This window comes from Grus americana, chromosome Z (genome assembly GCF_028858705.1).
Source record: "Grus americana isolate bGruAme1 chromosome Z, bGruAme1.mat, whole genome shotgun sequence".
NCBI lineage: Eukaryota > Metazoa > Chordata > Aves > Gruiformes > Gruidae > Grus > Grus americana.
This window is the reverse complement of record NC_072891.1, coordinates 67,232,437-67,260,427: the sequence shown is the minus strand read 5'-3', so window position 1 is coordinate 67,260,427 and position 27,991 is coordinate 67,232,437. Positions and strand designations below refer to the sequence as shown.

Sequence of the window (27,991 nt, the reverse complement as noted above, 5' to 3'; positions counted from 1 at the left end):
GAGTTTAAATCTGGCAGTGATGAATGATGGCGGCTTGATGATGGCTGCTCATGGCCTGGACAGGCGTACTCTTCACTGGGTGAAAAACCAGCTGGATGGCCGTGCCCAAAGAGTTGTGGTGAATGGAGTCAAATCCAATTGGCGGCCTGACACAAGTGGTGTTCCCCAGGGCTCAGTACTGGGGCCGGTTCTGTTTAATGTCTTTATCAATGATCTGGACAAGGAGATTGAGTGCACTCTCAGTAAGTTTGCAGATGACACCAAATTGGGTGGGAGTATTGATCTGCTTGAGGGTAGGAAGGCTCTGCAGAGGGATCTGGACAGGCTGGATCAATGGGCCAAGGCCAACTGTATGAGGTTCAACAAGGCTCAGTGTCAGGTCCTGCACTTGGGTCACAGCAACCCCATGCAACGCTACAGGCTTGGGGAAGAGTGGCTGGAAAGCTGCCCGGTAGAAAAGGACCTGGGTGTGCTGGTCAACAGCTAGCTGAATATGAGCCAGCAGCGTGCCCAGGTGGCCAAGAAGGCCAACAGCATCCTGGCTTGCATCAGGAATAGTGTGGCCAGCAGGACTAGGGAAGTGATCGTCCCCCTGTACTCAGCACTGGTGAGGCCGCACCTCCAAGTACTGTGTTCAGTTTTGGGCCCCTCACTACAAGAAAGACATTGAGGTGCTGGAGCGTCTCCAAAGAAGGGCAACGAAGCTGGTGAAGGGTCTAGAGCACAAGTCTGATGAGGAGTGGCTGAGGGAACTGGGGTTGTTTAGCCTGGAGAAAAGGAGGCTGAGGGGAGACCTGATTGCTCTTTACAACTACCTGACAGGAGGTTGTAGCCAGGTGGGTGTTGGTCTCTTCTCCCAAGTAACAAGGAATAGGACGAGAGGAAATGGCCTCAAGTTGCATCAGGGGAGCTTTAGATTGGACATTAGGAAAAATTTTTCACTGAAAGGGTCGTCAAGCACTGGAACAGGCTGCCCAGGGAAGTGGTTGAGTCACCATCCCTGTAGGTATTCAAAAGATATGTAGATGTGGTGCTTAGAGACATGGTTTAGTGGTGGCCTTGGTAGTGCTAGGTTTATGGTTGGACTCGACGATCTTAAGGATCTTTTCCAACTTAAATGATTCTATGATTCTAAGAAAGGGTTGTCACATACTACAAAGACAGAAACATGCACTGAACCCAAATATTTAGAGGAACAGGACTGAAGAAACACTTGCAAATTTGGAAAATCCAGAAGTGACATTTTCACTACCAGCTTTATTTGCCTTAGAATATGTATTTATGATAGTCTTAAATTACCTGATCAAATATTGTTGCAGGCTTTTGCTTCTTTTTCCCATCTGACCTCCTCGGTGCACAAGGATCAGCACAGGAGGAGGGCAGCATCTGACTGTGGGAAAACCAAAAAACTTACTGGTTTCCAGACTTGCCAGGTGTCATAGTTTGCAATCTGAATGTTGATTTTTTTTTTTTTTCATTACAGTGTATTTGTATTTTATTCCTTTAAGCTTCCAGGAAACAGTACTGCAAGTTCAAACCCCTTCTGCTTTACCTGTTGTTGTATTGTGGATTGTAAATGTGGTTGCTTTTTTCCAAACCTTCTTCCCCTGTACTCTTGAGACTTTTCCAAGCATAACTACCTAATTTTTTTTACTGTCCAAGACATGTATTACCTGGATCTACTGATTGATATATATATTATTGTCTAAGGTATTCCTGCTCCTGTTTGTTATCAGCAGTATTATTGACATGGTCTTAATTACTTCTTAATTGTCCATTGTCTTAGTGGTCCATTGACTTTTAAAAAACACTTCAGCCATGTTAAAATCAACATTTATTTTGGTGTCTTTCTTTGTCATTAATGGATCTGCTTACTCTTTGTACTACTTTTCCCTGTTATTTATTTTTAAAAGCTTTTTTTGTTCCTACCAACTTTTTTAAATATCATTAACTCATCATGCCCTTCTGCTTCTTTTCCTTTTGCTCTGTTGATTTCTTCATTTCTCATCCAGCTTTGTCTTAACCTCCAATCCTTTGAGCTCAGGAAATGATATTGACTGCTTCCTTTCATTTTTATTTTTCAAAGGAACTGTACTCTGTTGCACTTTGTTTCTAATCTTTCAAGGGCTAGTCTTCTATTTTGTTGCAGAGAGATTCACTGTTTGCTCCCAGTACATTATGTTCCCAGTTTTCAGAAAAAAAAAATCAGTATTGTATTTTTCACATCAGATGGGTTGTATCTGTACACTTAGCCTCAAGTCAGTCTGCTCTGCAGTTAGTAGTTAAATATTAGTTGGAATTGTAAATGTGTAATTAACTAGCTTTCTAACTAAAATACTCACTACCTTAAAAATTACTTGATAGCATTTTTAATCAAAATGAGTAAAGTGCTTTAAAGTTAGGTTAGGTCAGGCTTAAGTAAAAACGTTAATAGCTTATAGACACTGTCATGAATTTCTGCATACATATTTTCAGTGATGATCCAGCAGTTGTTTAACCAATTGGTCTTCCCTTCCATCTAGTTCATTTATCCTCTGTGTAGCTTGAGAATGCTGTGATAGATGAATTTGTCACTCAGGAGATATCTGGTGAGTTTTACACTGGAAGTGTAACAAATTGATCTGAAAGTTGGTGCAGAAATTTTTCTACTACTCTCCAGTCTTGAGGTTTAGAGGTGCAATTCCCCTCTGCACCTTTTTTTTTTTTCTTTTTACTTTTGTGACTTTACATTAACTTTCAGATAGTAACATACAGATCTTTGTTGGAAGTATTTTGGCATTTAATACCTACAGTCAATATCTTGTTCTATTTCAAGCTCCACTGTGTAGATGGCACTCTTACTGTTGACTTCCCTTTGATATGCAGCCTGGGAGCTGGTACTTCATATGGAACATCACTTCTGTGTCATTGTTTATGTGTTTGCTTGCTTGATGTATCTTTTTACAGAGTTTTAAGAATGTTTGATAGCCTCCTCCTATTCTTACAAAACTGCCCATCAGTGCATGTTTCTGGTAGTAACAAAAAGTGGAGAGTCCTTATTATGACAACTTAAGTGACAACTTATTTAGAAATAATTGTTGTTGATAACCTATAACAACATCCTCACTGAAGAAGGGAGTGAGTTTCTTCATAGCTCTTCATAATTGGTAATGTAAAACATTGTAACTGCTATTACTTTAAAAAAAGGAAAGCTTGCTCTTAGAAATCTAGTTCCTTCATCTACTTGGTTTTTAGTTAATGTGTTCTTTTGGTAACCTTTTTATCATTTCATGGGACTGTGTAAAGCAGTTCAGGAAAAGCAGGTTAATAGAAGAATATAGACTCTAAAGTGTTCTAAAAGATGTGGGTTTTCGTCCCAGTGGAGACTGACACTCCAGCCTACTTACTGTAGCTGGAATGTATTGATTTTCTTCTCCCCCATTTTAGCTGCACCACTGAATTAGGTATTGTGAAGCATCTTTCTCTGTGAAGAGAGGAAAAACTGTCATGAACTTTTTCACCCTAACAGTACAGCATTTCAAACTAAACCTGATTGAATGGAAAAGTCTGTAAGGACTCTTAAAAACCTTGTAACTCAGCTCCCCACTCTCATTTCTCCCCCTCCAACAGCTGTTCCAGCAACCTTGAGAAAGTATGATAGATGATTGTAAGAAATTAATTTTTTAATCTTTATTCACTGAAAACAAAAATAATAATAATAAAAAAAACTGTGAAAATGATGCAATCCTGTGTCATGATCTCCTAAGGTTAGCAAAGTGGTCTTGTTCAGGTTTTCAGCAGGATGTTCAGTTGCTGTTATAATTGGCTGATGAGTAGGTTTGGACCTAACTAGAATGCCAGTGTTCGATTTCGTAGTGTCCTCTGTGAAGATATGTCACCATTTACCCTGGCTTTAGTGACAATTTTCTAAAAAGGAAACTCGTGGGAAATCATTATGCTGTTTATATGTCTCCCTTGTTGCAGAGCATTATCCTGTGATATTTTAGCACTGTTTTCCACTGCATGATGGCATCTAGCTAAGGTTAAGGCAGAACAAGTCCCTTTGCAATTTGTGACTATATTTTACTCGCTGAAAGAGAAAAGATAACCGACAATTAAGTATTTCAGATGTCACTGAAAGAACATGTGCAACTAATCAATGTCGTCTTTAGGGAACATGATTTTATGAAACTGATAAGGTAGAAAAATTGGGATTTTTCTGATTTGTGTTACATAATAATAATTGCACCCTTTCGATGAAAAAGACATTTCTGCTGATGTAAACATCAGGCTTTCCCTGGTGGTTTGGTTTTGTTTTGTTTTTTTTTTTTCCTGAAGCACAGAGTAGTTCATTAAAGTGTGACAGTAACAGATAAACACCCTTTACGATTTTCTAAGAAAATATGGCGCTTATAGTCTTAGTTCAGCTGAAATCAATGAGTTTGAAAAATGTATTTCTGGAGTTACTTCCCAAATCACTTGCCAGAGGTTGTGTTAGGTGTTTTAGTTTTGGAGGTATTTGTTTATTTTAGGAAGGAAATACACGTGCTGTTTTGTTTCTTAATTTAGTGTACTTAGCACTCTGGGGCCCATATTTGAAACTCATTGCTATGATCTTGGTAGAATTCAGGTGTATTAGAAATTCACACTACTAACAAACTGTGAGGTTTTATTTCCTTCTGATTGCAGAACAAACAAGGTAGTAGTCATGTTTACAAGCCGCTGTCATATATTCACTTGAACAAAGGCTATGGTTAAGCATGTTACATCACAAATTATAGATAGTGGTTTAGATACTTTACCTTCTGGTTCCTTTTCTGCTCAGCTATTATTTAAAGATCATCAAGTTTGCAAAATATGTATTTCTTACAAGTTTTCAGTCAGAATTCAAAAATCTGTTGTTTTATGGGTTGTTCCAGGTATATTAAGCCAATTACAATAACAATTATTTCTGATTTAAGAGTATTTTTTTCATCAACTTAAATAGGAAATTGAGAATGCTTACATTTTTCTCTAAACATCCACTTTAGGCCACCACCAGAGGTAGGAAATGCAGTTAGACACACCTAATCCGGTGTGGCTGGCTTTTTTCCTGTTGTTCACAGTTTTTTTTCTCTTTTCCTTTGGTTTTTACCATGTATATTAAACAGCTATCCCTTTTTTGTATCCAAGCCAATGAAGTCAAGCCAGAAGACAATTTGCCCCCTCATTAGTATAATTAACTTGTACCTTCATTTATTTTTTATTTCCTTAAAATGTATGTCACATTACGTTACATCAGTTGAAAAATCCTCCTTTGTTCAATGTAGTCATTCCTCTGTTCATAAAATTCTGGAAATGACAAAATTCCCAAACAACAGAGGTGGCATCCAAAATACAGTGCACTGCAAAATTGCCTTTGCTTCTCTGCAAATTTTACATTTTCAAGTTTATTGGTCACCAGAGCAGAGTTATTGACAGTTAACAAACTATATGGATTAACACACTAAAACAGATGCTATTTGCTTACATCTTTTGTGAAATAAATTTTGTCAGGGCAGGGTTAGCAGGGCTTGGGATGGCTTGATACATGTCATGAAAAAAACCTGAAAGAAATAGAGTGAGATATTAATCTGGAGTGAGTGGAAGTAGAAACAAATAGGTTTGTAAGAGCTGTCAGTAGTTTTCCTTTTATACAGTCATGTATCCTTCTCTTCCTGCCTGACAATCACTGTTCTGTTCAGCAGCCTCAGCTCAACTTTTGGAAAAAGCTGTCAGGGGTGTATGAGGTTGCCTGTAAGCATTGGATGCCCTTAAGCATCTTTATACAACTTTTTGCAGTTCTTCATTGCATATAATTAGTAAGATGGTTTTATTTGAGCAAATCATATGCATTGTTATGCAATTCACACACCCTCTGAATATGCATCCACCTCCAGCCCTCCTTCTGTGCATAACCTGAATGCAGAACAGGATAAATTTTGCAGCAGCAGAGTGCTGATTTTGCAGAATGCAAATAAAGTGGCATTTTTTAATGCAGCATCTTCATATAGAGGTGAACTGAAAGGCTTAACACTTGCCAGCATTTCAGACCTCCCTGTTTGTTTCATCCATTAAAATCTAGAACAGAAAAGTTCAAAAGCTGCATTTTTTCCCTGTTCTTTTTTTCAAACGGCCTCAGCTGTTGAAGAAATGTAGACTCTGAATTCAGATTTGCAGATGTAAAATAAAAAAAGAACCAGTTCTCAAATACCTTTGTTTTCACATGTGTTTCTCTTTTAAGTCTATGCACATCTTATGTAATTTTTACACTAATTGGGTTTTCATTACACAAATAACCAAACCATTTGCTATAAAACCTGCTATAAAATCTAGATGACCTCTAGATGTCTCTTCCAACCTAATTTTTTTTGTCATCCTGTTATTCTCTACATAGTGATACTGTAATATAAAAGAATACGCATGTGGGAATAAGTTACCTCCTGAATGTGAGCAGAGTAATGTTTCTTCCCATCACCAGTCTTGTTTCTTCTCTAGGTTTGTTTCTTCAACATAGGGTGTGAAAATGAACAGGATGCACGTGGTTACCTTGACTTGTAGAAATTGTTTTATTTATAAATTTAGTGAAGTTTCTTCCACGCATATGTTCACTCCTCAGAGACCTTTGTGAATGAAAGAGCTTGTGGGTTTCATTTGCACATGAAGTACATGTGTTACCAGAATGTATGGCAGTATGAACAGTAAATAGGGGCTTAATCTTTCAGGTGAGACATTGGTTGAATTTAGCAACTGTTTTGTTTGCCTCGTGAAAATGAAGGATCAGTGATTATTTTTGGTCTGCTTCTGTGAAACTGTCGGAGATCTATTGTTTCCTTTAAAAGTCATTCTTTCATGACAAACATACACCTCAGCATCTCATTTATTTGCTACATATTCTTAAGTGTACTTGTAATTATTTTACTGAAAATTGTAAATCATCTCCTCAGTGGAAAAACGACAGAGAATGGAGTCTGGCCACTATGTCATTGCTGTGGAAGAATGGGGCGGGTCTAGCCAGCAGCTCTTAGGTCAGAGCTTTGTCATTAGGAGTCACAGTGCAGATATAAGGAGTACGTTGTAAGCTGATCTGTCAAGCCAAGCAAAGAGGTTCCCTTGTTAGCATTTACCAAGGCATGCATTAATAGAAGTGCACAAAGTGGAGACTTCCTTTTTCCACTGATGTGCCAGACAGGAGTCTTCTGTGAGGTGAATGTGAAAGCACTGAGCTGTAGCTGCTTTATTTTATGTTTTAAATAAACAGAATTTTATTCACAAATGAGCGTTCCAATAACTTAGTTCCAGAATCACACATCTCTGCTTGAGAGGCATCTAGCTTGGCACCAGTGATGGCAGGTGAAAAAGAATGTAGTAGCATAAGCTGAATGTGTTTATATGTGATTCATTAAGAACTGTGGTTTTCCTATTGAAGTGAAACATTCCAAAATAAGTGTTAAAAAAAAAAAAAAAAAAGGAAAAAAATTGAAAAGTGTTACAAGTAGAAAATGTTTTGGTAGCTTGAATAAAAGTATACAATATCTAAAATATTAAAAAATCTTGGGTTTGTATTGTGCTTTTTTTTTTTTTTACAGACAGTCATTTTAGAAAATGAAGAGCTCCCTAAAATATTTCTTGATTTCCTGAACATTCGTCATGTACCTACCTTGCCAAAAGCAGAAAGCTGTGGGTAAGCTCTCATTTACTGAAAAATACATGGGGGCCAAAAGGCCCATATCCCTCAGTGTTGATGCAATTCCATTGACTTAAAATGGCATTGCTGCCAACTCTAACACTGTAAAATAAATGGGCATTAGGTTCATGTTAAGTATGTTTATATATCCCCAAAAGGTGGTAAAATAAATCCAGCCCGTTCAAAGACAGAATTGAGCTTTAATGTAATATTCTTGGAAAGCAAAGGAGAGTTTAGATGAGAAAAATATGATTTTCTCATAGATCTTGAAGTATCTACCAAAATGTAAGATAATCATAAACACTCACTAAAGTTGCATAGAAAGCCTTTGCATGTATTTTATGGTCACAGTATCTGCACTATGTGTATCTGAACATAAGTTCATTCTCTGATCATTTTATGATCTCTGTGTGTTTGAAAATGGGGTCTTTCACCTTTCTGATGATATCTACCCCAGGGGCCCCATTGCCCTTCCCCTGGGAAGGGTTTTTGATCAGGGTGGGAGAAGGGAAAGTTAGTGTGATGGGTGTAATGACTACAGAAATACCCAAAACAGTGTAACTGGAAGCTCTGTTACCATCTGCAACTGTAAGCTTTGTAGGGAGAATAATTTCCTTTGCTACGCGAGCTGACATAGTTGCTCCCCAGAAAGCTACATGGCCCTTATCCACTTTGGGGGAGGCTGTGTGGATCTGCAGTGGAGAGAAGGTGAGTTGAAAAAAATTGAGGTAATTTTGAGGCTGCCTTGCACTTGGAGGTGTCTATGGCGCAGGGCAGTCTCCACAGTGATTCAGAAGCTAACACTTGTCGTTTTCACTTGTAGTTAATGGCATCAGCCAATACCCTCCATGGGACTGTACCCCATCACTTTGTAGACAGACAGACAGACAGATAGATAGATAGATAGATAGATGGATGGATAAATAGATATGCCTGTGAGTCTGTTACAGTAAAACGGATGCTATTGTTTCCAAGTAGTGGTCATTGTAAAATGATACGATCTTCCACATTCATTTCATCACACTGCATAATGCAGCTACTGACCAGAAAAAGGTTGCCACCTTTGATGATTCTTGAAGGGTTTGGGGTTTTTTTTCATTGTAGATATAATTTTGTTGTAACCAAACTTTCCTCTCACTTTGCTTGCAGCTCTTTTGATGAAACAGAATCTGAAGAATCAAGGTGAGCTTGATTCCTACTCTTTCTAGGACATCAGATTAATAAACTACTTGAAATTATTGGCGTTTACTGCATTTGTACCATGCAGTTGACAAAACAGCAGTAGTTTAGCATTAAAATTAGATGTGTTTGTTAAATATTATGGCTCATTTCATCAGCTGTGCTAGATCCACCAACTTATGGTATGAATTGAGCATCCTTATGCTGTATTGAGAAATTCCTCACAAAACCCTAATAGAATTCTGCTGGCTCTGAAATATTTCTGGGAATGTTTTTTACCCATTGAAGTGTATTTTTCATAGCAAGAAGATTTAGCAGAAAGAATTAGAGGTTCGGGTTCTCCCCTATGCATTTGATAGAGCTTTGTATGTATCTGCTTGCACTATTTGTCTGTATGTACAGAGCAGAGCAGAGACGGCTGGCACTGGCTTTGGGAGGATGTCTGTACTGTGACCAGGGTGGGAGACAGCCCAGTGAGGGGCTTCCAAGGACTTTCTTTCTGAGGTGTTCAGCAACCATTTTGGGGGCTGGAAGAACGTGATGAAATTTCAAGTCTGGTGGCCTGAAGCGCCTATAGGCCATGGAGCCAGGTGGTAGGTGATCTTGTAACCTGCCTTACACCAAGTACCAGGCAGCAGAGCAGGATTAGGAGGTCTCAAAGCCAGCGGCAGGCTGCCCCTCCTGGATCCAGCCCCTTCACCTCCAACTTCATGTTGACAGTTTCACTGTGTGGCTGAGGAGCAGCGAGCTTTGTTCCCAGGAGATGGAACCTGCCCTTTTCAGGTAGCACTGGTGTGCAGAAACACAGTGGCATGGCTGCTGCATGGCTCAACCACCTCACTTTATCAAAACTAGTTTGTAGAATATTCTGTTTGCTGTCCCTTGATACTGACATCTCTGTTCTTGACCTTTCCAGCAAACTGTCCCACCAGCCTGTGCTGCTGTTCCTAAGGGATCCATATGTCTTGCCTAAAGCCAAAGGTAATCAAACCTGTCATCTGTTAACAGCGCTTTACTGATCTGACCCTGCACCACATAAACCACATTATTATTAATACCGGCCTAGTCAAATGACACTGGTCCAAAATCTAATAACCTGCCAATAAAACGATAGTTCTTGTGTAAGAAACCATTAAAACACTAAGTGGGGTGGGCAATTTATAAAAAGGTGGAATTTTCTCCCCTAGTTGTTCTCTCAGACAAACCTACTGAGGATTCAAATCAAAAGACAAAGAACATTGCTTTTCTTTTGTTCTTGTTGACCCTTTGGGCTGTTTTGCCTGAAGGATTTTAACTTAGAGGCCCAGTCCTTTGTGAGTACTTTTTCCCTAAACACCAGTCGATCTACTGAGAGCATGTTTGTATTTCCATTTGGATTATTACTATTTCTTATCATTTTTAACCTCTAGAGCTCTTTAGGGGAAAAAAAAAAAAAAAGAATGTATACTTTAAGTATAATTGATGTGTTTCACAGGACATTTACGTTAGCCTTCATCTCTTAATATATGGTTCAAAAGAGTGTTTGAAACAGCTTGTTATAAATCTTTTTTTGTTTTGTTTTGTTTTGTTTTTTGTAAAAAGTTCTTTGTATTATTAATTCAGAGAACTTACCCTCTGTCTTACATTGAATGTGTGCAGGAAAAAAAATACCATTTTTAGTAGTGTGTTCCTCCTGGTTTTGTCATTTTACTTGTTTGAACTGTTACTTCTACTAAATTTTGTAGTAAAAATGCAATACACTTTCAAGGGAGAATTTTCTCCCAGAGCTGCAAATTAAGATTTATTTTTTTGTAATGTGGCATTTTGTTTGATGTTACAAAATACTGTGTTGAAATCAAGAGTCAGGTTCTTGAGCTGCCTTGAAAATCATGAAATTTTAAATTTAGGAAAGAACACTTGTTTGCTTGTAATGTCTTAGCCAATGAAGTGTACTTCCTTGAGATTTTCTGAAGATGTATATAAATACCTGAAGGGAGAGTGTAAAGAGGACAAAACCAGCCTCTTTTTAGTGTTGCCGTGTGGCAGGACAAGAACATCAGTAATACCAGGCAACACTTTTTGTCTCTTTGAGGGTGACAGAGCACTGGCACAGGTTGCCCAGAATGGTGGTGGAGTCTCCATCATTGGAGATACTCAGAAGCCATCTGGACACAGCCCTGTGCAACTGGCCATAGGTGTCTGTGCTTGAGCAGGTGGATGGACCAGATGACCGCCAGTCATCTCTTCTAGCTGCAACCGTTTCTTTTTTTCAAGCTGTTTTTCAAAACCATTGGGACTAGGCTCATATATTTTCAGAGGGTTAAATACTCTCTCTTGTGGGCATTGTCCACTCTAGCTACTAGTGTGGGCCAACAGTATTGACCCTGTGGAGTCTTACCAAACTTAAAAGTTGTAGTTCTAGAGTGGAACGGCAAGTGCAGAGGTCCTCTGTGACCAAGGTCCACATTAGAAGACACATTAGAAGGTCATTTAGTGTTTAGTGTGACTTGGCACTAGTCTGGTCATGTGGACTGAGTGCCCATTTGAGGCTGCAGTGCAAATCACAAAATGGATGAACCGAAGCACAGTAAGGGGACATGGTCACTTCATGAGGTCACTCCTGACCCAAGTGACAGCAGTAATGCAGAGGCACCCACGGAGTTACCTACCTGTGAGCCACATTGCGTGTCTTAATCTTACTGTTTAATGCTCCTCTTAATTGCAAACTCAGATTCCTTGAGAGCAGGGTGTAAATTATGAACATCATTTAATTCCATAGCATTCTCAAAAAAGAAAATGGATTTCATATACAGTTATCCTGAAAAATGAAGACAGTGCTTAATGTTTCCAGCCCACATGTAAGGTTTTTTTGTAAGACTTCTATTCAAGATTTTGCAGTTCTGTGATGGTAGTTATCTTGCTTTCCTAATGTGTACTCCGAGTAAGGCTAAGCTTCCTTTCCTTGAAATCATTAGGAACTTTATAATGAATTTTTTAACTACTCTTTTAAGTAGTTCTTTACTTGGATTAAGATAAAAGCCAATTCTAATGTGTGACATGTTTAAATATTAAGTAGGGCTCATTAATGACATCTGAAACAAAGGATTTTTCAGGTTTTTGCCAAGGCACTTTTTGGCCTTGACACAGGGTATTTAGAATTCCATATGGCAGGTGAATATTTTTTGTATTTAAAGACCCTAAAACATCACATTCATTTGCAAGTTATTCTTTAACCTAATGAATTAAAACACAGATTAGAATGCGAGTTGTGGTTTAAAAAAGGAAGAAGAAAATCGAGTCATAAGTCTAGAGGCTGTTGACTCAAGTCCAGTTAGAAAGTAAGTTTCATTCCCTTCAATTCTGCTTGGTTTTAGTTTGCAGGACAGAGAAAATGCAGATGAGCTTTCTAAAATTTTCTCTCTCAGACCAGAGGGACTTTGATAGACTTTGATTCCTTTGTAAAAAGCAGCCAAGGTTGTTCAAACTATGACCAAAAGTACATATCCATTAGCAAATAGCTATTCATCGTACGTACCCTTTGAAGAAGGTGAAAGATGACAGTTGTTTGGATCAGAAGGGGAGTTAGTCTTTCCTGGATAATCTTCCCATAAAATAGGAAACTGTGTATTTGTGGGTTGTGGTTTTGTGAAATAAATAGTTGTTTCTGGAACATAATACTCAAAGAACATTTTTTTTCCGCTCACTGCACTGTTACTTGTCTTTATAAAATACAGTCTTGCCATTATTCTAATGACTGGACTTTAATCATTGTTGAGTTGCAAGACAACTTTCCAAAAATAAGATTTGCAGTTACAAACCTCATTGATTTTCAGACTCAGTTCTTCATGATGTATCCAACACAGTCTGAGTGCACAAGCATGTCACTTTTGTGGAAGTTGGCTACTTCTTTTTGAGGGAGTGGGGAAAAAAATTACATACTATTTTGAAGAAAAATGAAGGAAGAAATCTAAAATGCTGCAAATTTAAAATGATACCTTAGAAGCTAAAAAACGGAGCCTCAGTTTTACTGTCACTTGTTTGAAAACTGTTCTGATGATTCTTTAAGCCATGTAAGTATCACAGATCTGCAAGACTGTGCTTCAGTGTATTTATACATTTAACTTAAATTAATACGCTTGGGTTTTTTTAAGCAACAAAGCCTCGCAGTAAATCTGATGCTGTAAAGTTGTATCATTTTTTTAATCAATACTCATTTTCCTATATATACTGTATGCTATAGAAGAACCAGTAAAAACTGGTTTCTGGAACTGCAGCATTTAATTTAGAAGGAAAGCATCAGATTGCCCTTACAAGTGTATTTTTAATAACATTAATGACAAGAGCATAGGGTTATTCTACCAGGGTGATTTGGGATAGCTGAGCTTGCAGGACTTGAGAAATCATTATTGGATTCAAAATATTAACAAGTAATTTATAATGATGACTTACTATGAGAAGTTGTGGAGAATTATGCATGTATTGTTTCTGGTGGAGGTTGCAGTTCGTTAAAACATCCTAAAATGTCTCTGTTTGAAATATCTTTAATAGACTGGAATCACCTTTATTAATAATTATAACACCTTTGCACTAATAAGGATTATTTTTTCTTACTGAGTCCAAGTCTACTTTTTCCTCAATGTTTTTACCTCCAAAATTATTTTAGCAAAGAAATTAGGATCAAAACCTAATTTGCACTCATATTAGGTGATCTATTTTATCAAGTATCTAATGGATTTTTATAAACGTTACATCTCCCCTTTCTGAATATCCTGTAGGCTGATGGGTGAAGGAAAGATTTGATTAGTGTGGAAAGTTCTGTATCAGAAATAGTCCGTTTTTCTAGGCGAACCTGTTTCCTAGTGCACTAGCAATTTTAAGATCGTAAGATGTGATCAGAAATTCTTACTCATAAAGCCCAGTGATTTAAGTAAACCCTTCATTAGAAACACAGGAGTTGGTGCATTTGAAAAATGTTTTCTCTGCAGTAATGTACATCCTGCCATTCCTCTGTGTGGATCTATCACTGTGTTTTATCATGTAATTCTTTTGTGCTAAATTTAACATAAAAATTAAGTGCCAGTTTCCTCTACATTTGTGGTAAGAATCTAGTGGGGTTTTTCCTTCAGATATTACAGGATGACTTTTTGTAATGTGGCATTTTATGTTCATTAGCCAGCCTGAAATTTTCCTGCCTCATATAATCATCTCTGATTGTATAGGTATCCTCAAGTCTTCTCAGTCTAAACATTGCTGTAAACCACAATGGAAAAACAGCTTTGAAGTATTCCCAGTAGCAATCTTGGAATTCCTTCAAGTATATTGAGATTTTGTTAGAAATTGAATTGCCAGTGTAATCCATCTTCCTTGTGAGAAAAGATTCAGATAAAGAGCTGGAGCCTAGCAGCATTAAGTATTAGAACATCCCTTTAAATCAATAAGCTACAAATCTGGCAGTGCATTCATGCAATGCCCAGTGCTACACTAAAGTGGCTTTAGTGCTGAAACAGCATTACTAATAGCACATCCCCAACACGGATAAACAGTTGAGTGATGCAGTAACCCAAATTATATGAGGCCTTACCTAGTTAAGTTTCACAAAAACATTTATATTGTACTGACATAGATAAGAAAGAAAGGTATTTTCTTTTCTTTTTTTCCAGATGACTTTCCAAACGTAGTTATAGAAGGCATTCTACATGGAATATTTTATCCTCATTTACTGCCCAGGTAGAAGTGCTGCATGGCTAGAAGCAGCTGAATCAAGTCTCTGAGTCATGTTTAATGGAATTAGTAAGAATGAAATTCTGTGATGTGAAAATTACGCTCAGAAGCAAGAGGCACAACCTCAGCTTAAGTTCAAGCATTATACCTTTTTAAATAAAATCAATGTCACTACAATTGCTGCTTTTAAAAAAAAAAAAAAGATATGGAAACAACGGTATTGAAGTTATTTATACCTTCTATATATTGATATGCTGTAACTATTTAACACTAAAAGCTCAAAGTCATACACTGAATTACACTAACTTTTGAAAATAATTGAAAGCTTTACTAATTATTTCTATAATTTCTATCATAAATTACACTAAGCCTTTTTGCACCACAATTTTCCCAGCACATTACCCATTGCTGGCAATGGATGGATTAAAAGTGCTGGCACTGAAGAGAGGGAGTGTGTGAAAAATTGCCCAGAAGAAAAAAAAAATTAAAAATTAAAGCAAGAAAAAACTGAAAGCAACTTAAAAGTATTTTATTATTCTTTCTTAAATTATTTTGAATCTGATCCTTACTGTCAGAAAAGGAAAGGAGCCAATGCAGGTGTATGGAGAGTTTCTATTGGAAAACATGCTACCACATAGCACACTCTCTCAGGAAGTTTTCTATATTTCATTTGAAATGATTTTATCTACCAGGAGATTTTTACATGGCATTTAAGCATCCCTATTCAGTTATGACATCTAATCTGTCCGTATGTTTAGTTTTCACATCAACTTACAGACTGTATTCCATATCTTAACATTTTATAAGTCACAGAGCACAGGACTCTGTGGTAAGCTAAAGCAAGAATATGATTAAGTAGTAAAATGATAAAGATAAAACTGATACATATATATGTATATTTGTTCAGATTTAACTGGAAATTTGTACGTGTGCTACTGGACATTACAAAATAAATTACTAGAACGTGGATGTACCACTTCAGTGTACCTTTTTGTGCGTTTCTATTCAAACAAGACGTTTCTCTGCTTGTGTCATCAGACATGGGTCACACAGGTATCTCCACATGAAGCATGAGAAAATACCTGGGTGTCTCATTTAAAACTCTCAGCACCCTGCTAGCTGAACACACTAGGCTTATAGAAGTGTATGTCCTGGGGGAGAAATTCAGTGTGCAGCCAGTATGTCAGTGGGCTCGTCAGAGGAAGGGCATTGCATTGCACAAAAGCAGTTAATGGCAAAGCTAGACATGAACAGAAGTCTGATCCTGGAGATGCATGGGTTGCCTCCCGCTGACTACTAGATCCTGCGTGGGGCTGGTGACAAGCTGGGACTTGTACAGAAGGTGTTCTGTGACTGCAACACTGATTCAGGTGGCAGAGCTCTCTACACCATCTGCGGCATCACCCTCTGGGAGAGCTTTCAGCTACTAGCAGAAAGCTATTTGGGTGAGGCATTCTCGCTTACTTCCCAACACTGCTTCCCAGTGCTGCTTTTCAGAGAATTTCACCTTCAACAGTTAGTAGAAAGAAAAATGAACAGGGGTAACATGGAAGTCTGATTGCCTAGTACTAGGCAACTTCAGAGGCCCTCGGCAAGTTCTCCCCTAGCTGTTTTAAAGAGGACAGTAATCCTTTCAGAGTCTCGAAAAGAGGTGGCAGTCTTTACCCTCAGGAGAGGCCCCAGGGCTGTGGATGGTGAACCAGCAGAAGCACCCCTGTAACCACAAATGAGGTGTTGGGAGGACCTGAGGTAAATCCCTGCCCACAGCACTTTCCTGTTTCCTTGCAAGGGGGTGCCAGTAGGTACCTACAAGCTCTGTGCTGTAGTACTCGCTCTTGAAGTCTGGATACCTCACATGGGCTCCAGGACACCCTTCGGGAAACGAGTCACTACGAAGGTAAGCTATGTGTTGCCCACTGTGCCAGTGGATGAATCCTTCACCGGATCTTAGCATTGGCTCTTCCATCTTGAGTTCTGAAACACTGGAAACTCGAGAAAAAATCCACACCTCTTTCCTGTGGAGTACTATGTAACTCATTAAGGAACCTCATTAACAAACGCAGCTATTTCTAAGTGGTATCTTATGCTGACCTTGTTTAAAAGCTACTAGGTAAACTGTCAGCTTAAGAGTTATTTAGGAAACATTACAAAAATAATGAACCTAAAGTTGCATCGCTGATATACAGCAAAACTGCAAAAAAAAAGCATTTGAGCTTTAATGTAAATAACATTAGGTGTTATAAAAATCACTGTGCTGTTAAAACAAGGACTGTTCTGTTTTAATCAGTTTCTAACTGATGATCTTGCTTAACATCAGAGTTGCTCTTTCCTGATGACAGGATTGTATCTGAATACTGTGGGTTTTTGAAAGACAGCAGGGACTAAGATTTGAGAAAATTGCCATCCCTGCTCTAACCTTACAACTTCATTTCCTGGAAAGCAGCACCCTCTGCATATTTTGCAGAATCAACTGAGGTGAGAAAAAAAGGCCTTTGGGGGGAGGAAATAAAAAAAGCTCTTAAGTAGTTATTTGAAATTAAAGTTTATTTATTCAAAACATTTCTGTATTTTTTTTTATTTTTTAAAAATGCTGATACTGTTACAGAAAATAATATTTTCAGTTGAAAAGGCGGAAACAAATATTGCAAAAATTTCCAAAGACGACAAAATGACTATTTCAAATCTTGAAAAAATAGAAGTACTTCTGAAATTTTTCATGAAAGACTTTTTCTGCAAGATGTAGGATTTAGTGGGATATGTCAAGGAGTGACAGGTCCATCAAGTTGTTGTAGAAATGGTCATATCTTTTATGTATTTGGCAAATGATAAGTCTCGTCTAAATACAGCCTTGTATATTTTGAGGAGAAAACTCAATGGATAGTTAAGATCAGTCAAAAACAGGCCTTGAAGAAAATTGATTAAATTTTACTTTCCATTCTGACTGTTGGTCTCACCAGTCACCTACTTCAACTACGAATGGTTCTTTTACAGCTATTTTACCACTGTTCACAATCACACAGTCTTGAAGGGGCCGGTCATGTTCATCTGTCTGCTGGAGTTCTATCAAGTGCACCACAGACTGTTAAAAAAAAAAAAAAAAAAGAGTTCAGTTTAGCCAAGGAAACCCCAGTGGCTCAAATCTGGTACAAGGTAAACAACTAACTGCTCGTAGCATTACTATTTATTAAGCAACTTCTGAACAAAGACCTTTATGATGTTGAGTTCCCACATGCTTTTTTTTTTTCTCCACATAAACAGTTGGGCCACTCTGCAACCTACACATAGTTGACAGAAGCACATGGAAGGCTGTTTGCCCTTCTACAAAAACTTTCAGCCAACAAAAATATTATGAAGGGGCAATGGAAAATATCCTTTCAGCTGATTGATCTAGCACACGCAAGGTCTATCTGCAGAAAGTGAATCCAGAGATCACAAAGGATGAGCAGTAATTTTTTTTCTAATCGTACAGTATAACTGTGCTTCAAGAAATCTGATGACTGTTTTTACCTTTAGTATAACACAGAGATTTTAAGCATGGTACCATGCCCTCCAGTCAGACAGGTACAGGTATACTACTGGCCCCACACCCGGCAACTAATTAAAGTAGTATTTTTAAAGGACAAAATTCAGTTCGCAATGCTGTCTTTTCGTATTTGTCCATTAATCTAACTAAACTAAAACTTAGTCTAAGTCTGTCCTCAAAAATTTCCAGCTACTACTGTAGCTCATAAGAATTGACTTCAATATGAATGAGTGGATAGCCAAGTGTTCTGATGAGGTTTTCAAACTCCTCAAACAACTGGTCAGTGCAGCAGTTCATGTTTCCCATATTCATTTCAAAACACAGATTGAATGGACTAATTTAAAAGGAAAACCAGATTACTAAAAGTATAATCAGTTGGAACTACCATTTTTAAACTTAAATTCTATTTGGCCTTTGCAATGAGATTATCAGTTTTGCAGCTGTGTACAGTTTGAGTGATTAACTAGATTTTTTTTCTCTTTTTAAACAGATATGAATATATGTCTTTCTATAATTTACATTCACAAGCTTCTAAAAACCCTTACAGTGAAAGAGTTACCCCTAACTAGCACATACTACAAAATGAGGTTTTAGCTTGAAGAAATACAATTATTTCATGGCTAACAGTGTTAGTGAAAGGGGGACCTGAACTTATTCCATCAGTAATCTGCAAAGGTGTCAGTGTTGATTTCAGTGGTTAGTCATCTGAAACGAGCTGTGAAAGCCATGATTTAAGTTTCCATTTCTGCAGTCACCATTTGCTATTACAGTTCTAAATCATCCAACTCCATGGTCTTCACAATCGTTTTCTACCATGTACATATTAGATAAACACTCAATTGTTTTGAACCACAATGGTGTAAGTTACACTAACACAGATATAACATGGCAGACTTTGTCCAGATTTTCTTGGTTAATCTTGCTACTACTTTTAGCTTACCATTCCGTCAAGGACTTTGCCAAATACTACATGTTTTCCATCTAACCAGGAAGGCTTTGTCACACTGATGAAGAACTGGGATCCGTTAGTGTCTGGGCCAGAATTTGCCATGCTAACCCATCCAATTCCATAGTGTTTGAGCTTGAAGTTCTCATCTGGAAACCTTTCTCCATAGATGCTTCTTCCTAGGACACAAAGTAAGAAAGCAAACTTTAAAAAACCCCATGAAAACCAAACACACAAACCAACCCTTTTTGTTCAAAAATGGGGAAAAAAAGTATAAATTCAGGACTTCAAGACTGTTTGAGTAAGCACAGCAACTGTTCCATCATCTGTTCCATCATTAATGATTCCATAGCTAAAAAAGATAAGCTAAACCACAACATATAAGGGGAGAGTATTTAAAGCTGACGATGCTTTATCCTTTGAATTTAAGAAACAAGCTGAGTACCTTCAAAGGTCCTGTTTACATACACCACTGAACAATAGTATACTTCACCCTGTTTCAACTAACATTGTAATTATGGCCACTAAAAATAAGGTTGCTGTGTTTTGTAACAATTTTAGTCTTTGCTTTTACAACTTTTTCCTCCTAATAAGAAATTGCTTCAGAAATGTTTAGAAATACATGAAGACCAAATGGAAGTTAGCCTAAAAGACTCGGTGTGAATTTGTACAAACATTACATAAGGACTTTTATGTTTCTAAAATAGTTCAGAAGAAAACATCTAAGTCATGTTTAAACCACTGTCACTTTGAAAAGAGAAGGTTGTTGCGTTCTTTATTTGTACAGTGCCTAGCACAATTTGGACACTGCTCCCAACACACACCAGATACTACCTCAATTAACAGTATTAGGAGGCAAACAAACCCTGCCTACCTTTAATGCTACAACTGTGTCTTTGGTATTTTAGCCTTCCCCATTGTTTGCTGCAAGGAAAAGGAGTGTGTGTTTTCCATTCTGTCCCAGCAGGCAAATCACTAACATTTCATGCAGACAGTTCAAATAGTAGCTTATGAAGAATGTGTATGTAAAGGAAGAGAAGAAATCGGAAGCCAGAACACATGCAATGTGAGAGATGCTGCACTGGGACTGCCCTCCTTAGTGGACTAAACTAGTATTCTGGAGGCTCAGAAGGTAGAAGTGATACACACAGCCAGAACTCACACCACCAGTAAGTCTATGGTTTTAAATTTAGTAAGAGAAAAAAGGGGAGAGGGCATGACCTCGATTTTCTAATTTCCCTACCCATGTTGAAATTCGCTCCCATAGCACATTTCAGAAGGTTCCACAGAACTGGCTGAGCTGAGGGCAGAGAAGACAGCCTACTCCTTCCCTACCTGCCTTCCTGCTACGCGCTTTCACTGTTTCATCACGGATTACTTTTCTACTGGATGACTTGAATTGGTTCATATACACATGCAATCAATGAGCGCCTCAGGGAAGAAGTGTTGCTGCAAAGCCAGACCAGGGGAAGGGTGCAGACGTCCGTCTCTTGGAGACAGTTATGTTTGTTGTAGGAGCAACTCAGCTGGTCACATGGCTCTAGCCCACCACACAATGCCATGCTGCTTGAGTGGGGACAAGTCACAGACAGAAAAGAGCTATCTGCAAAAACTGAGGACAAAGGAAGCTCTACACATACTTATAATCAAGTAATCCAAATAATTGCACCTTATGTTCCAAGATGCTTGTTCCAGATTATGTTCCAAGAAAAGTACTAGATGCTCTGAAACAAATGTGTGTATTTTTTCATTTATGTCAGCTGAAAGAATGAGAGACTATGCTGTTTTGCCCATCTTTTCAGTAGTCATTCAAAGAAAGGAAAGGGAACCTGGAAGATACTAAGCATGTTACCTCCTGATCCATCTCCAGCTGTAAAGTCTCCTCCTTGAATCATGAAGTCTTTGATCACACGATGAAATTTACTTCCTTTGTATCCATATCCTCTCTAAGAAAATGAAATAATTCTTTAAATCAACATAACATCCAGTTCTCTACAATCATATGGAAATACACTTGTGGTAAATGGCCAAATTTCACAGAATATATCACCATCGGAGACAAACACTGGCAAGAAACAAATTAAGAGGCAGGTGAATGCAGCTGGGTTGCACTGCCAAAAAACAGGTATTATTCAGGTGATCAATGCCATTGTTCTTTATTTGACTGGTATCTGACCACAGTACCTCTACATGCTAAATCTGCATGGCAGAACAGATTGAGATGGTGATATCCAACATCTCATAATTACATCTTGTGAACCAAGCCCCAAGGACCCGAGAGGACACACACCAGTGCACAGCCTTGGGGATGGCACTCTCGCACAGGCTCCACTGAATTAAGATTGACAGTTCACAACTGAAACAGCATTAAACAAATATTTACTTCCTAATCCAAACTCGAGTACACATTGGAAGAAAACAGCAAACGTACTTCTCCAGTTGCCAGCACAATGAAGTTCTCCACAGTCTTTGGAACAACTTTTCCAAACAATCCAATTACAATTCTGCCAACATCTTTGTCTCCAATCTTCACATCAAAGAACACCTGAACATTTTTTTGTGAAAAGAACAAAAGCGATACAAACATAAGCACAACAAAAAAGCCAAGTTTCTGAAAGCCTAAGGTGGTACAAAACTGCTTCTGGCTGGTCTATATTAGTAGTATCCTTCAATTCCTCAGAGCGCTGCTTAAGAAAAATCCTTTCAGAGCTACCAAAATCAGATTATGCAGAAAACTGAGAACTGGAGACTATGCATTTTGATTCTTATTGCTTTTAAGGGCTCAGTGAGGCTGCTGTATCACATGTTTTAAGGTAATGTTCAAGAAGGTTTTTCCCAGATGTGTATGTCTTTAAAGCTGTACAGAAAAGATGAAATCTTAAAGTAAGGGAAAGCAATGATGCTATTCCGGTACGGTAAACAGTAACAAGTAACTGTAGTACAGACATTTCCCACAAACAATACTTTGCTATCCACTCGCAGTCTTCACTGTTCTAGGCATTAGTATGTATGTGATTAAGTACAAACAAAAGCCTGAATTTCATTAAATTGACAGTGGGAAGAAAATCCTATGACTCAAGCAAGGAGTCACTTTCCTAAATATGAATTCAAACCTGATAAACAAATAACCATGCTACATTATTCAGTTGACTGCTCAAAAGCAACGTAGATGTTGCTAAAAAAGGCAAATGAGTAATAAAGCATTTTAATATAGTTGAGAATATACGAATGTATATTTGAACGTGCAAAAAGTTCCAACAATTACTGAAAATAGGAACAGCTGTCAGGAAATGAGGCATTTTGAAGTTCTGAAAAAGTTACATAAAGACTATTACAACTTCTAGGAAACAGCAATGTGTATTCCCATGATGGGATATTTGCTGTTCCTTGTGGCACTCAACCGAATATTACTTGCCTGCAATACTAAAAAATTAGTCCAATGATGACAATAAATTACTACAGCCTCTCCAATGTGAATGCCTCTTTCACGCTCTCCTACTAAACTTTTTTACTGTTTCTTGATCTTCCATGTGGTTTTGACTGCTGAACTTTTGGCTAACGCTATAAAAGCTCTATAAAGAAAATAAAATTCCTTTTGATATACCTCATTCATTTCCTTGGCACTTAGCACTAAATAACATACTTCTTACATGTGTGGCTCCCAAAGTATTAACAGCACACTTTCACTAACTTAACATTTTTATAAGCACACTTCTCTGAATTTTGCCACCAGGTTTATCTAAGTAAGGCATATTGTCTGCCTACATTTTCTAAATGCACCTTATTTTGTTAGTAAGTGTTGTCCTAGTAGAAGGACTGCCTGAAATAAGTATGTAACATATATAAGTAACACAACTGAGGCTACGAAACAATGACCCCAAATAGTAGTAACATCAAACATTTTCAGAGTACATGGAGACGAGTCCATTATATATTGTAAACCTAACCCAAGCAGAAGGCTTAATTCATGTCAGAGCTGCTCACCTATGCAGCAAGCCCAGTGTTAAAGGAGTAGCTGCTGCCCCTGCATTCACACACCATTCATGGTGTCGCACATATGCACACACACTTATTCTTGGGCATGCTTCCTCCTTCTTCAGGCTCGACCCTAGGTTTCCCACAGCCGAGTCTCAGGAATCGAATTTTATAAAAGAATTAATGTAATTGAAAGGTGGAGCAGCAGGATCAGCCCGGGCTGGGTGCCTCCAAAGAGAGGGAACCAGAACAAAGAAACCCCAGGACAATTACACCCTTGGGACCCATACACCTGCTCCTCACGCGCCCTTCATGCGCTGTCCATGTGTCCCTCAGTCCAAAGGTGATTTTTGGTCTGGGGTCTTCTAACATCTAATGGGATTCTTCTTCTGTGTCCAGGCAGGCAGGGTCTTCACTTGCTGACTTGCAGTTTCTGTAGTTTCCTCTGAAGGTTAGAGCCTCCTTATCTTCTGGTTTACACTCCTTGTGCACCTGCCCTCACTGGTGGAACACAGAGAACTGAAGAGTCCCAGAGTTGGAAAAACACTACTGAGACATTAGTGTGATATCAAAATACTTTCCCATACTAAAAGACTAAACACGGCACTGCACTAGCTGTTCGGAAAACTACTAGGAAAATTACTGAGAAAAATACCTCAACTGCAGCCTAAAGGCTTCAGCAAATGTAGCCACTCATGCTAAGTAATGCTAAGCAAACAGCACAAATCACACTCTATTACATTCCTAAGTAATTTATTCTAATTAAAACCTATTTATTTATATTAAACAGCTAATACCCCTCAACACCTAGTGCTTCCAAAAAGCACTGCTTCAGCTTATTCTGCATTTGTGAACAAACAGTAAGTTCCTGGCTTCCTGTTAGCACTCCACGTTAGCTGTACAACATGCAAGGTGATTTTTTTGAAAGCTCTGCACTTCCTAATTATGCACCACATAATGTGTCTGTGCATATTTCTGGCCAGGAAATCAAATATGGAAATATTTGGTAGCCTTAGATGCCATTTTTGCATAGAGAAGCCATATTCTTTTAAGCATATTTCCTTAAGTTCTCTAGAAAATCAATAAGCGTGTAGACACTAGTGAGCTGGTCAACACAGCAGTCTTAAATCTCAAAAAACATCTGGCCAGATTGCTCACCAAAAAACTCTTAAGAAAATAAATATAAGTTTTCAGTCTTATTAATATTTATAAATATGTAATTATATTTACAATTTGCAGTAAGTATTTCAAGACTGAAATAAAAAAGAGTCCACCAGTAACAGTGGTTGGTTTTTCACGAACATATTCTTACTCAGTTTACACTGGATGGTGTATATGAAAATGAAAAAAACAACCAAGAGTATTCAGTTATTCAGGGCGTGGGGAAAGTCGACTGTCAAAGAAAGATCTCATGATTCCAAGACCAGGTAATACAATGACAAATGAACTCCTGATGAATGCAAAATATTGCATGTGGAAGAGGACTATACAGCCACAACAAGGGGTCCTGCATCAGCCACCACTTGGAAAAGACATCTGGAGTCACCCTGAGCAGTCTGATGAAAAGTTTGGCACTGGGCTTGTGAAGGTGAAAGAAGGAAAATGAATGTTAGAAATAATTAAAAATGGACAAGGACAAGAATGGTATACATCAGAACTGTGCGTTCATACCCTAAGTGCTGCATGTAATTCTGGCTTCTCTATTGCAAAATGATAAAGCCAACCTAAAAAAGGTAGAGGAAAGGGCAGCACAGATGCTCAAAGATCTGGAAAACCGTTCATAAGAAGAAAGATTAAATAAAACTATGCAAGCTGGAAGAGAGAAAACTGGTGTGAATTGATGAGCTCTATGAAGTTATGAGTGGCATTGACAAGGAAAGTTGGCAGCTGCAATTCTTTATGTCCCACGACATAAAAGTCAGAAAAGGGCATAGAATTAAATGCCAGGCGGAAGGTCTGAAGAAGCAAAGTACTGTTATATATAATTAAACTGGAATATATTGCTAGAAGATGATTTGTAGGCTGAAATGTATGAGACTTACCCCCCAAGAAAAATAAAATAAAATCTCATGGACTAGGAGTCCATGGCAATGAAACTGTAGACAACTGGAGATGATGATGACAAAGAAGTTCAGAGACTGCCTGTGGCTTAGGAAGCTGAGGCCGTGCTATGCCCTATCCCACTTTCACAAGTGCGTGTGTCTTGCACCAGGAACAAGGCACTATCCCTTCAGTGTAGGTGGAGAGGTACCTGGGGGGCAGAAACACCTAATCCCTACATTATCCAAAGCCGGAGTGGACATCCGACCTCCTGCATCAGCAACGAAAGAGACGCCGGCGTGCTGCGATAGCCAGGTGCATTCCCATGCCGCTGCAGGCGGGACGGCCCGCAAGCCCGCCTGTCGGGCTGCAACGCCCGTAAGTACGGCGCCTGTCCCTGGCCAAGCCCCGTCCTGCCTACGGAGGAGCTCCGCCGAGCCACGCTCACCGCCGGCCCGCAGCCCCGCCGGCAGGGCGCTCTGAACCGTGACCGCTAAGGCCGGGCTTTAACCCACACCGGGTGCCTGAGCCTGCGGCGGGCAGGAACAACGGGGGAGCAGGAAACAAGGAGGCAATAAAAGGACAGCTCGCACCACCATGGCTTTCAGTAAGGGGAGGGGGGCAAAAATAAATACATCAGAACTGAGCCCCAGAGTGGTCACAGCCCCGCCGCTCAGCGCGGCTCGGGCACCACCACGCAGCCCCAAACTGCCTATGGCGACAGCAGAGACCGCAGAAGCAAGGGTGTAATTACCGATTTTAAAGTTACCAGTTCTGTAGCCAGAGGCAGGCTTGGCTAACTGAAAGTTTGAGATGTGCCAGCGCCTACAGAAAGGGGGCATGCCCAAAGGGGTTACAAAAAACCCACCCCAAAACACTTATAAAACAGGAAAATTAAGACATTTGTCCACGCGCTCCCCAAACCCGACCCCCGCAGGAGCCTCCTTCCCGCCCGGAATCCGGCCCGGCGAGGGACCAGCTTTACACTATAAAACCAGGGTAAAAAGCAGCCAGGCGACCCCCACCCCCTCAGTAACCGCCGACAAGGGAAACCACCCTCTTTGGGGGCCCGCTGAGGAGACGCCGCGACCCCTCACGACCGACCGATCCCGACTCGTCTCAGGCCGGCGGCGGGGGGGCTTCCCGGTCGGCGGAGCCGCCCCGGCCGCAGACGAGAGTCACCTTGGCGGTCACGCTGGGTCCTCTCTTCTTAAAGCCCTCAGCCGCCGGGGCCAGCAAGCAAAGGCAAGCAACAGCACCGAGGAGCGCCGTCGGCCCCCCGCGGCCCATGGCGCTTCGGCGAGCGCTTCAGCGCCTGCGCCCGCCGCCGGGCGGCTCCTCCCGCGCCATGTGGCGGGGGGGCTGCCGGGGGGAGCGGCGGGGCGGTCACCCATCAGAGCTGCGGTCGGCGCCGGCCCCGTTTTACTGTGGAGGGTGGATGGGAGGGGAGAGGCCCGCTGAGCCTGTCAGCGGCGCGGCCGTTCGGGGCTCTGCCAGCGCGGAGGTGGGCCAGGGGAGAGGTGGGGAGACGCCGCTTGTTTCCAGACCCCGCGGCTTTCTTCCCAGCGGGGTTTCCTGCTTTTTGGGGACGGGGTTTGCCAGTGTGAGCCCTGGCTGGGTATGGTGTGGTTACAAAGGCCGGGGTGGTCGTGTTGCCCGTTCCTTGTGGGGGCAAGCCGTGCGGCCTCCTCGGGGGCTCAGCCTCGCCAAACGAGCTGGAGTCACCTGTAAGGGCCGAAGCAGCCCAGCTTTTGACTTCAGCCGGCCTGTGTGTGCGGCACGGCTCGCTGAAGATCCCACAAGTGGGTGAAGTAGCCAAAATCGTAGATGCCCAGGGGATTTTGAAAGTGGATCATTGGTCTTTCATCTTTGGGGTATTTAAGGTGCTGAGGAGAAACACGAGCCTGTAAGGCACTTGTACTACTTAAGAGTTTCCTTTGCAGTAGCAGTAGAGGTGCGCTGCTTGCCACCCATGTCCGCACATCTGGCCTCGAACAACAAGACGCCGCACCAAATGAATTCATCAAATGGAAATGTCTCCCAAGCCATTGCCTACCAAGACAGGGAAGACAGATCCCAGTCTAGCAAATTACTTTACCTTTGACACTGACCTGTTACCTTGTCTGCTCAAAAATTGTTTGCATTCAGGACCTGTCCCAAATTGTGTTGCTGCTACAGTTCCTAGAAAATTTGAAAGTTGTAACATGCAGTGAAATTTATGGCCTCCCAAGTGCCAGCATATGGAAGAAAAATAATTAGTAGATACTGATATACTGCAAGCAGGAGGCTGTCAGTGGCTTATGTAAACACACACAGGATTAAACTGAGCAGCACTGTGTTTCTGGTTAAATGGCACAGCACCTAGGCAGCGAGTTTGGTGCTGGTCGTAAAGCCAGCCCAGAGCTTGAATGCCCAAGGGAGAATAAGCTCTGTGATGCCACATCTACACTGTCATTGCTGCTGAGCGTCTCAGCATGAGACTGTGCCTCAATTAGCAAGTAGTAGACAGAATAGTTGGTGCTGAAAAGCTGAGGTCTGCACTGTGTGCTTTTCAGGTGGTCTGTCCAGTTGACCAAATGCCCACTAGCAGTTGAAGAGTGCTGGACATGCCCTTGGAACATCTGGTTTAGCTTCATCTGACAGGAATCCAGTTTGTGGATAACAAGACCTCTCTGCATTGAGAAACCACAGTAAGTGGGAGTGTTGGAAAGATCCACTTTAAAAGTGCACTTCTGATCCAAACTAAAACATACCATAGACATACCCTAATGCACACCTTTGACTATAGATTGGTCATAGACTGTTTTTCACAGGGGATGTCACTTTTCTGCTGTTTTCTGTTCTGTCCCATGTACTGTCTACAGTAGTACTTCTGAGTGCAATGACATTTCTCATCAGGTGACTGTAGTAAAAACTCATTTCCCAGGCACAGCAGAGAGTGGTG

General features: G+C 40.0%; 2 protein-coding genes across 3 annotated transcripts in view; one reads left to right on the top strand and one right to left on the bottom strand.

Moving 5' to 3' along the window:
- SNX24 (sorting nexin 24) overlaps positions 1–15,070 on the top strand; it is a 90,017-nt gene extending 74,947 nt beyond the window's left edge. The window contains exons 4-7 of one of the 2 annotated variants that reach the window (XM_054809585.1): positions 7,587–7,681; positions 8,834–8,866; positions 9,780–9,844; positions 14,503–15,070. In XM_054809585.1, coding sequence (XP_054665560.1) covers positions 7,587–7,681; positions 8,834–8,866; positions 9,780–9,844; positions 14,503–14,573 — 264 coding nt within the window. In that variant the 3' untranslated portion in view covers positions 14,574–15,070. The remainder of the gene's footprint in view (positions 1–7,586; positions 7,682–8,833; positions 8,867–9,779; positions 9,845–14,502) is intronic. The other variant, XM_054809586.1, reaches the window with a different exon arrangement.
- A 2,016-nt stretch (positions 15,071–17,086) lies between these two features.
- On the bottom strand, positions 17,087–26,386 carry PPIC (peptidylprolyl isomerase C). Its single transcript, XM_054809584.1, has 5 exons — positions 26,230–26,386; positions 21,464–21,577; positions 20,885–20,978; positions 19,027–19,211; positions 17,087–17,642 (listed from the first exon to the last, which is right to left on the bottom strand). Exons 1-5 carry the CDS (start codon positions 26,335–26,337, stop codon positions 17,514–17,516), a joined length of 630 nt encoding a protein of 209 aa, XP_054665559.1. The 5' UTR covers positions 26,338–26,386; the 3' UTR covers positions 17,087–17,513.
- Positions 26,387–27,991: the final 1,605 nt, after the last annotated feature.

Excerpts from the sequence above, each read along its gene's own strand:
- PPIC (XM_054809584.1), bottom strand. The coding sequence starts at position 26,337 with ATGGGCCGCGGGGGGCCGACGGCGCTCCTCGGTGCTGTTGCTTGCCTT. Across the intron at positions 20,979-21,463 it reads TTGTGCTGGCAACTGGAGAA|AGAGGATATGGATACAAAGG; the intron begins GTACGTTTGCTG and ends TCATTTTCTTAG. Across the intron at positions 17,643-19,026 it reads GCAAAGTCCTTGACGGAATG|TCTGTGGTGCACTTGATAGA; the intron begins GTAAGCTAAAAG and ends TTTTTTTAACAG.